The sequence below is a fragment of the Rutidosis leptorrhynchoides genome, chromosome 4 (genome assembly GCF_046630445.1).
Source record: "Rutidosis leptorrhynchoides isolate AG116_Rl617_1_P2 chromosome 4, CSIRO_AGI_Rlap_v1, whole genome shotgun sequence".
NCBI classification, from domain to species: Eukaryota; Viridiplantae; Streptophyta; class Magnoliopsida; order Asterales; family Asteraceae; genus Rutidosis; species Rutidosis leptorrhynchoides.
The window spans coordinates 89794412-89808907 of NC_092336.1; the positions used below are offsets into that span (position 1 = coordinate 89794412).

The 14496-nt window shown below is 35.3% G+C and overlaps 1 protein-coding gene across 1 annotated transcript; it reads left to right on the plus strand.

Annotated features, from left to right (window-relative positions):
* The first annotated feature begins 2411 nt into the window (after nt 1-2411).
* On the plus strand, nt 2412-3233 carry LOC139840800 (uncharacterized). The gene has a single exon (XM_071831045.1). The coding sequence runs from the start codon at nt 2412-2414 to the stop codon at nt 3231-3233; it is 822 nt and encodes a 273-aa protein (XP_071687146.1).
* The last annotated feature ends 11263 nt before the right edge of the window (nt 3234-14496 follow it).

Here is a 14496-nt window from a genome sequence, read left to right on the forward strand (position 1 = left end):
GGTGCCTCGGGAGGGATCTTATTAATCTGGGATTGTAAAACTTTCTCCTTTAACCTTGGAATTGAAGGTGAATTCTTTTTAGCAATTAAAGGATCATGGGCGGGTTATGATTCTGAGATTGTTATCATCAACGTTTATGGCCCTCACTCACTCCCGAAAAAACAGAGAATGTGGAACGAATTAACCTCACTTATTAACTCAATTAACGTCCCTTTCATAATTTTTTGGGACTTCAACGAAGTCAGAAACACGTCCGAACGTATGAATTGTGAATTTAACAAAGTATGGTCCGACATGTTTAACAACTTCATCAATCAATCTGGTCTCATTGACCTTCCCCTCGGCGGTAAAAAATTCACTAGAATCTGCATAAAAAGAATGAAATTTAGCAAATTAGACAGGTTTCTAGTGTCTGACGACGTCCTCAAAATGTGGCCTAATATTTCATCCAAAACTCTCGGCCGAGACCTATCTGATCATTGTCCTATAATCCTCCGTAATAACTTTATAGATTCTGGTCCTAAACCGATCTGTGTTTTCAATACATGGTTAGAATTAAAAGATGCAGATAATGTAATAAAATCGGCTTGGTCTATTCCTGTTAACGGCAACCGTCCCGACTGTATTCTCCGAAATAAATTAAAAAATGTCAAATTGGAATTAAAAAAACTTAGCACACAACTCGTCAACCTAGACTCCCAAATTCACGAACACCTAATAGCATCTAACGAATGGGAAGAAATCGCTGAAACCAGACCTATATCTGAGATTGAAAGACTAAAATGGGTTGAAGAAAAAATGCAATACACCGAAAAAGAAAAGAAGAAAACCAAAATGCTAAAACAAAAATCACGAATCAAATGGGCCCTTGAAGGAGACGAAAACTCCAAATATTTTCTCAACTTTTTTAAAAGACGTGCAAATAAAAATAATATCCATGGTATCTCAATTAACGGCACTTGGACCGAAGATCCTAAAGCTATAAAGACCGGAACTTTCCTATACTTTAAATCAATGTTTAAAAGCAACAACCTCAAAAACCGTTGTCCTTTCGATAATGCCACTCACCTTGAATACATCTCACCTCTAGACAATCTCATACTTGAGTCAAATTTTAATTAAAAAGAAATATGGGATGCCCTCAACGATTGCGAAAACTCAAAAGCTCCGGGCCCCGATGGGTTCAATATGAAATTCTTCAAAAAATACTGGGATCTCATCAAATCCGATCTCATTAATGCTTTGGATTGGTTTTGGACAAACTCAGAAATCTCCAAAGGCTGTAATGCCTCCTTTTTTACTTTAATTCCCAAAAAACCAAACCCCATTGGTTTGAATGAATATCGGTCTATTTGTCTCATTGGAAGTTATTATAAGAACCTAACCAAAATCCTTTCTAATCGGCTCGCTAAAGTAATCCATAAAGTAATTGGTTGTGAACAAACTGCATTCCTCAAAGGCAGTAATATTCTAGACAGCGTGCTTATTGCCAATGAAATTATCGATGAACTGAAGCGCAAAAAACGCAAAGGCCTCGACTTCGAAAAGGCTTTTAATTGTATCGAATGAGATTTTTTATTTGACACCATACACCATATGGGATTCGGTTCCAAATGGATTAGTATCATTCGAGCATGCCTCTCGTCGTCCTCTATATCCGTCCTCATCAATGGTTCTCCCACTATGGAATTTACTCCTGAAAGAGGCATCCGACAGGGGGATCCAATCATACCTTTTCTCTTCATCATTGTTGCTGAAGGTCTTAACATCCTCACCAAACGTGCATTATCTAATGGTCAGCTCTGCGGCATAAATGTCGGTAATGATAACATCACAATAACTCACCTACAATACGCTGATGATACAATTTTCTTTAGCGAGTGGAGTAAAAGAAATGCCAAACATATTTCCAAACTCCTTAAATTTTTTGAAAAAATCTCGGGTCTCAAAGTCAACTTTAAAAAAAGTAAACTTTATGGAATCGGGGTATCCAAAATTGAAACTTAACAAATGGCCAAATATATTAACTGCTCTACCAGAACCACTCCTTTCACATATCTAGCATTACCCATCGGCGTTCCCACATCACACGCCTCCTCTTGGCAACCGATAGTCGAGAGATTCGACAAAAGGCTTTCCGATTGGAAAGCTAAATCTATATCCTTCGGCGGACGTCTAACACTCATTAAATCCATCCTAAGTAGCATCCCTCTCTACTACTTCTCCCTTTTCCACACACCTTCCACGATCCTTAAATTACTCGAATCTAAAAGACACAAATTTTTCTGGGGCGGGTCCATAACTGAAAACAAAATTAATTGGATTAAATGGGATCAAATATTACTCCCTTACGACAAAGGTGGTTTAAACGTAGGCTCTCTTTTTTGTAAAAATATATCACTACTATGAAAATGGTGGTGGTGTTTCAAAAACGAAAAAATGCTCTTTGGGTTAAAATTATCAGAAGTATTTATGGGAAGGGGGGCGGGTTAGATACTAACATTACATGCAGGAACATTTCAGGGCGTACTATTTGGAAAGAGATCATTAAAGCAGGAACAATTGCGGACGATACGAGAGCTTCGTTTTCTACATCCATAACCAAACAACTTGAAAATGGTGAATCTATAAAATTTTGGAAGGACATTTGGTGCGGTTCCGAACGTTTTTGCACTTTATTTCATAGAATTTTCATGCTTGGCTCTAATAAAGACGCACATGTAGCGGACCGAATCTCCCACAATGGCACCTCAACTTGCGGTATCTGGTCTTGGATTCGTTCACCTAGCGGACGGGCACTTAACGAACTAACCGAAATCAATAATATTGTCTCTTCCATCAAGCTGACCGACAAACCCGATGCTTGGAAGTATGATCTTGACCCATCCGGTATCTACACTACTAAATCATTAGCACGAAAAATCGATTGTCTAAAACTTGGTAATCATGCTACAAACATTTCGGTCCCTCGCAATAAATATATTCCGCAAAAGGTTAACATATTCGCTTGGAGAGTTGCCCAAAAGAAAATACCGGTAAGAATAGAACTAGACAAAAGGGGCATTGATCTTAATACCGTCCTTTGTCTAATTTGCAACTCGGACATCGAATCTACCGATCACACCATGGTTCATTGTCCAAAAATAGCACAAATTTGGTTTCTTACTCTAAATTGGTGGAACCAACCTACCTCCATAATTTCTAATCTTGAAGACGCCATTAGCAACCAATAATCTTTCACTTGTAGCAACATTGGCGCTTCTTTGTGGCAAGCAACCAAATGGACCGTATGCTACACACTTTGGAAACACCGTAATTTAAAAGTCTTCTCACAAAAAGAATGGATCCCCGCAACTATATTATCTAAAATCCAATCCCAAAGTTTTAGTTGGATATCCAAACGCTTGAAAAAGAAGAATCATATTGAATGACACCAATGGCTAATCAACCCATCTTCATACGTCGCGGCTTCCCATAATCGTGCAGGTGTTGGTTAATCCTAAACATGTTTTAGAGGTTATCTTATAGTTCCTATCTATTTCTAATGTGGGTAGATTAAACGGGGCGTTTGTTGGGTAACTTTGTTGTCACTTGATTGTCACTGTTATCCTCTTTCCTCCGGCTTGAATTCTCAAGTTCGTTTATCCTCGTTTCATATAGTTAGGGCTATCTGGCTATTCTCTAAATTAATTGTTTCCTCCATGTATTCTGATTATCCATTGTGTAGATCTTATAGGCCCATGTATTTACACATTCCATTATTAATAATATTACTTTCTTGCTTTTCAAAAAAAAAAAAATTCCCTAAGCATAAGTTAGCTCCTGAAATTGATGCACCAATTATGCTTTTAACAAAAAAATGATCAAACTGAAATGTAACTCTTCTTCGAGTAGCTAGACACTATATTAAAGATATCCTGAGGACCATAATAGCTATACAATAACTATGCTTGGTTGAGTTCAGATAAATTGTTAAAATTAGCTTATTTTTTATTCATAGTATAGATTGTAAATAAACTCATGTAGTAGTAAATAATTTCAAATACCTACACAAACTAATACATATCTTTTAGTAGTAGACTAGTAGTCATGAGTTCCTCTATCACATTCCTCAACAATCTCTCCATGCACGAAAAGTAAGAATGCACAATTAGAGATGCATATATGGAAATAACCACTAAACAGTCAAAACAAAGAAGAAACTATGAATTATTTCCTCCTTGATGAAATGTTCTAATGTATTGTTTAGATATTTTGCATATATGCAGGGCTGTCTAAGGCTATGGGCGAAGCGGGCGACGACCCGGAGCATCACGCGTTAGGGGCATCATTTCAAAAAAAAATATTAATAGAAATTTAATATATAATATTTGTGTGTCACTATGCAACAACATTATCTAGCCCAGTTGACTAGGATGAACACCCAATATTTAACTTATTTTGAAGTGGTACGTTTTTGAAACTTGACTACTGCATTATTTTTAAATAATTCTAGTTTTAATAGCTCGATTTTAACTTTGTATTAAATATCATATTTGACGTTTTTTCTTTGAAAAAAGCTTACTTAATAAATAAATAAACATTATAACTATTTTTATGTCTAAAAAAACAGTGTTTTTTTTTTTTGAAAAGCCAGCAAAAAACTTTATTAAAATTAAAAAAAAAAAAAACAATACAAGAGATCCTATAACCTATTACAAATATCAACACGAGGAAAACACATAGACCACTAAAGAAACAAACTCGACTAGATACAATTAAAATTATACAAGTATAAAGAAAAGAAGGACACGGGAAAGTATGGATGCAGGAAAAAGCCCTTTTTTCGTGAGTCCTACTCTGTCCGGGGACAACTTGAAAATAGCAAGCCGGAAGAGGATACACCTACAGTGCTGTAACTACAACGACAAAGCAGGTATATACTACTTCCACTTAGCCCCAACACAGGGAGAAAACATGAGAGTCCGGCATAAAAAACCTGCACTTAACCGATTCCTTCTTTGGTATGGTAAGCATCAAACCATCTCGGATTAGTGATCCATTTTTGCCAATCTAAATGTAACGACCCAACCCGTTGTCCGACCAAAAACACGACCCCAAAAAAATTTTGTGAGACAGTGCATCTGGACGGCGTCCAGTTATCTGGACGGCGTCCAGTTATCTGGACGGCGTCCAGTTATCTGGACGGTGTCCAGCTCTGAAGGACTTGACGGCGTCCAAGCCTTTTGTGAAATGTCCCGTTCATATTGATTATAAATGTTCCATATTAATTGATTTCGTTGCGAGATTTTGACCTCTATATGAGACGTTTTTCAAAGACTGCATTCGATTTTAAAACAAACCATAACCTTTAAAATATTACAACGATTATCAAATAATGATAATCTAAAATATAGCGTTTTTCACATGACCATTACATAATGGTTTACAATAATATTACACATCAACATAAGTCTTCGAATGCAGTTTTTAAACAATATTATACAAGTATGGACTCCAAATCTTGTCCTTAATTTAGTATGCAACAGAGGAAGCTCTTAATAATCACCTGAGAATAAACATGCTTAAAACGTCAACAAAATTGTTGGTGAGTTATAAGTTTAACCTACATATTATCAAATCATAATAATAGACCACAAGATTTCATTTTTATAACACATCTCATATGAGACATTTCGCAAACTGCATAGAGATAAAAATCATTCATATGTTGAACACCTGGTAACCGACCTTAACAAGATGCATATAGAATATCCCCATCATTCCGGGACTCTCATCGGATATGATAAATTGAAGTACTAAAGCATCCGTAACTCGGATGAGGTTTGTTGGGCCAAATAGATCTATCTTTAGGATTGGCGTCAATTAGGGGCCATTTCCCTAATTCTTAGGCTACCAAGGGGCATATTCGGTTCGATAATCCAACATAGAAAGTATTTTCGATTACTTGTGTCTATTTTGTAAAACATTTATAAAATCGCATGTATTCTCATCCCAAAAAAAAAATAATAGATTTTAAAAGTGGGACTATAACTCACTTTCACAGATTTTTACTTCGTCGGGAAGTAAGACTTGGCCACTGGTCGATTCACGAACCTATAACAAATATGTACATATATATCAAAGTATGTTCAAAATATATTTACAACATTTTTAATACGTTTTAATGTTTTAAGTTTATTAAGTCAGCTGTCCTCATTAGTAACCTACAACTAGTTGTCCACAGTTAGATGTACAGAAATAAATCGATATATATTATCTTGAATCAATCCACGACCCAATGTATACACGTCTCAGGCCAGATCACAACTCAAAGTATATATATTTTTGGAATCAACCTCAACCCTGTATAGCTAACTCAATCATTACTGCATATAGAGTGTCTATAGTTGTTCCAAATAATATATATACATGGGTCGATATGATATGTCAAAACATTTGTATACGTGTCTATGGTATCCCAAGATTATATAATATATTAGAATACATGTATGATACAATATAAGTTAGCTAGGATATGATTAATATAGATTTGTTACCAATTTTCACGTAGCTACAACAAGTAAAATTATCCAATCTTGTTTTACCCATAACTTCTTCGTTTTAAATCCGTTTTGAGTGATTAAAGTTGCTATGGTTTCATATTGAACTTAAGTTTATGAATCAATACAGAAAAAGTATAAGTTTATATTCTAAAATATAGATTACAAGTCATTTTTGTAAAGGTAGTCATTTCAGTCGAAAGAACGACGTCTTGATGACCATTTTGAAAAACATACTTTCACTTTGAGTTTAACCATGATTTTTAGATATAGTTTCATGTTCATAAGAAAAATCATTTTCCCAGAAGATCAACTTTTAAATCAAAGTTTATCATAGTTTTTAATTAACTAACCCAAAACAGCCCGCGGTGTTACTACTACGGCGTATATCCGGTTTTACGGTGTTTTTCGTGTTTTCAGGTTTTAAATCATTAAGTTAGCATATCATATAGATATAGAACATGTGTTTAGTTGATTTTAAAAGTCAAGTTAGAAGGATTAACTTTTGTTTGCGACAAGTTTAGAATTAACTAAACTATGTTCTAGTGATTACAAGCTTAAACCTTCGAATTAGGTAGTTTTATATATAGGAATCGAATGATGTTATGAACATCATTACTACCTCAGGTTTTGTGGATAAACCTACTGGAAATGGGAAAAATAGATCTAGCTTCAAAGGATCCTTTAATGGCTTGAAAGTTCTTGAAGTAGAATCATGACACGAAAACAAGTTCAAGTAAGATTATTACTCAAATTAAGATAGTTATAGTTATAGAAATTGAATCAAAGCTTGAATATGAATATTACCTTGATTTAGAAAGATAACCTACTGTAAATAACAAAGGTTTCTTGATCTTAGATGATTGCTTGGAATGGATTAGGAAACTTGGAAGTAAACTTGTAAACTTGGAAGTGTTCTTGATGTGTTCTTGAGTAATTGTTTTTATGATGATTATATGTAATAACCAAAGCTTGTATTTGATGATTTTTGCTGGAAAAATAGTAACTTAGACATTCATGGAAGAGTGTGTGTGTTTTGAGAGAGAATTGGGAAGAAAATTGGAAGTGAAATGGAGTAGGTGGTGAGTGGTGAAGGTGAGTGGGGTTAAAAGGAGTTCTTGTTTTTGTTTCCTTGCTAATAAGTCATGCTAGTTGTCTAATTATTGGTTCCACATGTTTGTTGACTATCTAGGGCTGCTAAGAACTGAATTATTATGTGTATATACCAATAGTATATACGTCTAGGAGCTGGGTATTGTACGAGTACGAATACGGTTGCATACGAGTAGAATTGTTGATGAAAAAGAATGAGAATTGTTGAATACGGTTTAATACTGCACGGTGTTTACGAAGGTATTTTCAAGGTCATCTTATCTTAGTGTTAACAGATCAACCGTTGAAGCAAATACTCCAGCGTCCAGAATCATCCTTCCGTTTAGCAAAATGGGCCATCGAGTTGGGGGAGTATGAAATCAATTTTGCTCCCCGGAATGCAGTTAAAGGAAAAATTTTGGCAGATTTCCTCTTGAAAACAAATGAAAAAGTAGTATATGACAACAAAATGGCACCACAACAGCATGTGTGGGAGTTACACACTGATGGAGCATCCAGTGGAGAGGGAACAGGTGCAGGACTAGTTTTAACAAGTCCAGACGGAGAAGAGTATACCTATGCATTGAAATTTTGTTTTTATGCTTCAAACAATGAAGCAGAATATGAGGCATTACTCTCCGGCCTCCGCATAGCGGTAGAAATGGGCATAACAAATTTACGAGCATATGTTGATTCTCAAATCGTCGCCCAGCAGGTTAATGGAACGTTTGATGCAAGGGATACATCCATGAGGCAATATGTAAAGTTGGTGGAGGCAATTTCAAAGAATTTTGATAACCTTGAGGTCTTGCAAATCCCTCGAAATAAGAACAAAAAGGCTGACGTCTTGAGCAAGCTAGCTACTTTAACCTTTGATCATTTGCACAAACGAGTGTTGGTTGAAGAGCTTAAGGAGAAATCAATACATGAAAAACTAATTATGGCAATAGTTGAAGGTGCTAAGGAAACTTGGATGACTCCATATTTGATGTATTTGCATGACGGATGGTTACCTGTTGATAAGGCGGAAGTTAGAAGAATAAGAGTGATAACACCAATGTATGAAATTGTTAATGGTGTCCTTTATCGAAAATCTTACAATGGTCCGTTGTTAAAGTGTTTAACCGATGATGAAGCATTAAAGGTGGTCAAAGAAATGCACGAAGGAGTTTGTTCTCAACACTCCGGCTTCCGTAATGTGGCATCACGAATCATGCGACAAGGGTATTTTTGGCTTTCCCTTTATCGAGATGTTGCAGAAATTATAAAAACATGTGAGAATGATCAGAGGCATGGTACAATTCAGCGTCTTCTAAAGTATGACTTGATACCAGTGTCATCCGTTTGGCTGTTCTGCAAGTGGGCTATTGATATTGTTGGGCCATTCAATAGAAGTACTGGTAATGCTAAGTTCTTGGTGGCAGCAATTGATTTGTTCACGAAATGGGTTGAAGCAAAGGCTTTAGCAAAAATCACAGGAGAAAATGTCAAGAAGTTTGTCTAGCATGATATCGTGTGCCGTTATTGTAACGACCCGCACTTTTTCGATCGTTCTATACTTATAAGATTAATATTTACATAAATTAAACCTTACCAACATGATAAGCAATCCAAATTGTCGAGACTTATGTTTTTCGAAAAGAGTTTTACACAACGTTTGACCGTCTAGTTTGACCGATGATATCACGAACTATACAATATATGATAATTATACGTTTGTGTATATATATGTATATATACATATTTAACATGACCTAAGAATGTTTTAATATCTCATTTTGTATTAATAACAATAAGTTATAAGTATATTTTGAAACTACTAACTTAATTTTTCAAAACGATAACCATACGTAACGTTATTTGACTTAAATACTTATGACCTATAATGTTTATACATATATCGTATAAGTAATGTATTTAATCACTTTTAAAGACTTAAATACATAAAACAATATAAGTATATTTACAAAAGATAGCTATATTTGAATCCTCGTTCCGTTTTCTCAAAGATTTCTATACGTATACCTAGGGTATATGTACCCGTATCATACGCAGCTTCTAGATGTATTTACTATTGGTATATACCAATAAAAATCTGCTCCTTAGCAGCCTTAAATGATTAAGAAACATGTGGAACCAACCATTTGTCAAGTAGCATGAATTATTTAGCAAGAAAACAAAGTTAGGTATCTTTTTTTTCCTTTATAACCTAAAAACGTTTTTATGCATGCACACCATTTCTTCACCCCATTTTCTCATACTTACACTTCCATTTCTCTCTCAAAATACTCTTAACTTCATACTTGATCATCTCCAAGCATTTTCCCCATCATTTAGCTTCAAAAACAACACTTAAACCTCATAAGAAAACCTTACAAAAACACTTCAAGAAATCCTTCCAAGAACACCAACTTACTTCCAATCTTTCATCCAATTCCGTCACCCTTTTAGTTCTAGGTTCTTACTCCTCTTTTACAGCAACCTTGTCCAAGGAACTTGAGGTAGTAACTATGTTCATAACCTTATTCGATTCATATATATATAGCTATCTTATTTTGTGGTATAAAATTTTAACAACAAGAACATAGTTTGAAAGTTTTCAAACTTGTTTGCAAACTAAATAGATCCTTCTAACTTAACTTTTAAAATACTTCAAGACCTGTAATATAACTTAATTACATGCTAATTTAACAAGGTATAACTTGGTTTTTCAAAGAACACCTTAAAAACTGTTTTTACGACGCCGGAGTGCAACCGGGGACTGTTTTGGGTTGGATAATTAAAAACCATCTTAAACTTTGAATTGGAAGTTTATCTTCTGGAAAAATGATTTTTAATATGAATATGATAACGCATAAAAATTTCATGATTTAATTCAAAGTATAAGTATTTTTAGAAAAATAATCATTTAAGGTTGTTTACATGATGGAAAATGATTAACTTCATAAGTTTCACTAAAGTTTGACCTATGCCGTGTGATTTTGAATACAAACTAAGGTATTTACAGTTCATAGTCTTAAAGAGGGACTCGATCCAAGGAGATGGCAAGTTGAATCAACGAAAAAGGAGTTGTAACGAAGAAACTATGACCGAAACAAAATCGGATATCCAAGACTAGTTTAGCCACGAAAATAATTGGGAAAAATTAAATAAATCACATCTTTATAAGTTAACATGATATTTTGTATATATGTACTTATAATTCAATTTTATATGGTTCAGGATCACCCGTAAACAACACGAGAAGATTAATCATAAGATCCCATGATTGTACGCAACACGTCATTTGACAACACCGGTACTTTATGTACGCAACACGTCATTTGACAACACCGGTACCGTGGGTCAAGATTAATCTCGACCAATACATATACGATGGGGTTTTATTTATTTCGTTGGGGGTTTTATTTATTTAATTGCGGGTATATTAAACATCTAAAAATGAACCATTAAAATTGAATTACTAACAACGAACTGCTAACTACGGACTAAGGAATTATTCAAAGTATTAAAAGTATAACAAGTATATATATGTGACGTTTGTTTAAAAAGAAAAGGTATTGATATATTATATATGGATAGGTTCGTGATATCAATCGGAGACCAAGTCGAAATTACATATCTTCAAGACAAAAGTGAGTATATAGTCCCACTTTTAAACTCTAAATATTTCGGGATGAGAATACATGTATTTTATGTTTTACGTTATGGACACAAGTAACTGAAAATATATTCTACGTTGAGTTGTACCACTGGCATACTTCCCTGTAGCTTGGTAACTAATATTTACAGCGGTATTGTAAACGCGAATCCTGTTGATAGATCTATCGGGCCTGACAACCCCAACCGGACTGGACGACCAGTATTCAACGGTTGCACAGTACTTCGTTTCGTGACTACATTTGGTACGGTGTAGTAAGATTTCATAATAAAGGGAATATGCGACTTGATTAAATGTTAAGTATGGTTACCAAGTGCTCAACCACTTAGAATATTTTTATTAAAATGTTTATATATGAAATCTTGTGGTCTATATATATATTGCTGCCGGCATTAAACCTATATCTCACCAACTTTATGTTGACGTTTTAAGCATGTTCATTCTCAGGTGATAATTAGAAGCTTCCGCTGCAACATGTTGAATTTAAACAAGATCTTGAGTATGCATATTTGTGTCAAAAATAAAACTGCATATCGGAGGATTTGTAATGTAAAATATGCTAGAAATCGTATTGTTATCATCACATGTAAAGTTTGTAAGTCTAAGATTATCGCTAAACGATAATCATCTTTATATTGTCTAAAGCTTGTATTATCATAAGAGTTATGGTTTGTAATGTAAAATAAATGCAGTTGTTCTTTTAAAAATGTCGCATATAGAGGTCAATACCTCGCAATGAAATCATACGTTATCTAACACGTTCTTATGGTTAAGGACGGGTTATGACATGTGGTATCAGAGCGGTGGTCTTAGCGAACCAGGTTTGCATTAGTGTGTCTAACCGATAAGTCGTTAGGATACATTAGTAAGTCTGGACTTTGACCGGGTCTGATTTAAAAACCATTGCTTATCATTGTTGGTTAAAATTTATATGTAAATATTATACTAATGGGTTAGTTGTTGTGTGATAGATGTCGGGCTCAAAACTTGTCATCACATTCAGCGACTCCGAACCAGAATCTTCAGATGGTGTTCCAGTCATTAACCTATCCGATGACGAAAATAATATCTTTGGGGAAGACTCACAAATTCCGGATGAACCGACTATAGAGAACCCGGAAAGTGAACCCGAGGAGGAAAGTGAACCCGAGGAGGAAAGTGAACCCGAGGAGGAAAGTGAACCCGAGGAAGAAATACAGGAAATTACAAAAGACGAGTTCGAACTAGGAAAGAAACGAAAGGCTAATGAATTAGAAAATTCAAATCCCGAGTTTAGTAAGGATGATGTGGCACCAACTCCACTAGACACTACCACCCCTATTCCCGCTATTCCTATTCGTTCTATCCCGGCATCCAGTTCTTCAGCCCCACAGCCAAAATATAGGCAGACAGTCAGGATAAGCGTTAAGCGATTCTTTGAACCTAAACGTCCTAGAAAATAGACCAAACGATGCGCTGCCGTATTAAACCATGGGATCATATAATGTTTTGTATAATATTATTAGTGTGGTTTGCTTAATGTTCGATGTAAGATAAGCATATGTAAAATAGCGAAGTGTGAAATGCAATAATTTTCCATGGTTAAGTATTACTTAGATGGTAGTAATTGATTCTGTACTAAGCTATTAAGTATGGACATTAACGGGTAGGTACTACCCTAGATATAATTATAAAATGCTAATAAGAAGAAAAGGCTTTTATAATAATACCTGGTTCATATTATTAATAAGCTATAATGTACTGTAAATATACACTACATCTATAATATTCCATGTGAATAATTATTTTCTTTTCATTCTTATAGAAGAATATGGCGCGACTGAACCGAATGACGGAACAAGAAATCCAGGAACTCATCAATCAGCGAGTGAACGACAGAATGTTATGGGTCGAGGCTGCAAGAGGTGCTGCAGTTAACCCAAATCCTTGTGTGGGGTGCACTTACAAAACTTTTCAAGCTTGCAAGCCCTCATCATTCAGTGGAACAGAAGGACCGATCGGTTTAACCCGGTGGATAGAAAAGATGGAGACTGTGTTTAAAATAAGTGGTTGTGTTGAAAAGGACATGACCAAGTATGCATCGTGCACTTTACAAGATAGTGCACTCACGTGGTGGAAAAATTATTTGAAGGCTGTAGGAGGAGATGTAGCTTATGATACTCCTTGGGAAGAATTCAAAACAATGTTAATCAACGAGTATTGTCCAAGGAACGAGGTTAGGAAGTTGGAAGATGAATTATGAAGCCTGAAGGTTGTTGGTACTGAAATCACCAACTACAATCAGCGATTCATGGAATTAGTTTTGCTATGTCCTGAATTGGTTCCAACCGAAGAACGGAAGATTGAAATGTACAAAGATGGTTTGCCCAAAAAGGTCAAGGCAAACGTTACAGCATCGAAACCTAAGACAATTCATGAAGCTATAACCATGGCAAACGAGCTAATGGATCAGGTCATCATGGATAAGAAAGTATCCAATACTGATGTGAAGGTATCAGGTAACAAAAGAAAGTGGAATGGAAATTATGATCGAGGTAACCAACAACAATCTTTTAAGAAACAAGAAAACACGCAAGGTGCGGGTAGTGGTTTAAGCTTTGGTTATAAAGGACAAAATCCTTTATGCAACCGATGCCACAAACATCACTCTGGTTACTGTAATGTGGTATGCAACAAATGTAATCGAAAGGGTCATCTTGCTGAAGATTGTAGGGCTCTCGTTACAAATACAAATGGTACCAAGACTCTTGCCACCAATGCAAATAGAACTGCTTTGGCTACCATTACTTGTTTTGGGTGTGGAAAACAAGGTCACTATAAGAGCCAGTGCCCGAATCCAGAGAAGAATATCGGACCTGCACGTGGGAGAGCATTTGTTATTAATGCTAGAGAGGCATGTGAAGACCCGGAGCTTGTTACGGGTACGTTTACCATTAATAACTTATCCGCATCTATTATATTTGATACTGGTGCTGATAGAAGTTACGTGTGTAGAGACTTTCACGCTAAATTGAATTGTTCATCATTACCTCTAGATGCTAAGTACATGATTGAGTTAGCTAATGGTAAACTAATTAAAGCCGATAAAATTTGCCGTGATTGCAAAATAAATTTAGCCGGAGAAACATTTAAGATTGATTTGATACCCGTAGAATTAGGAAGTTTTGATGTAATAGTCGGCATGGACTGGATGTCCAAAAT

Bases quoted from the DNA above. Each gene is read 5' to 3' on its own strand.
- LOC139840800 (XM_071831045.1), top strand. From the start codon at position 2,412: ATGGTGGTGGTGTTTCAAAAACGAAAAAATGCTCTTTGGGTTAAAATT.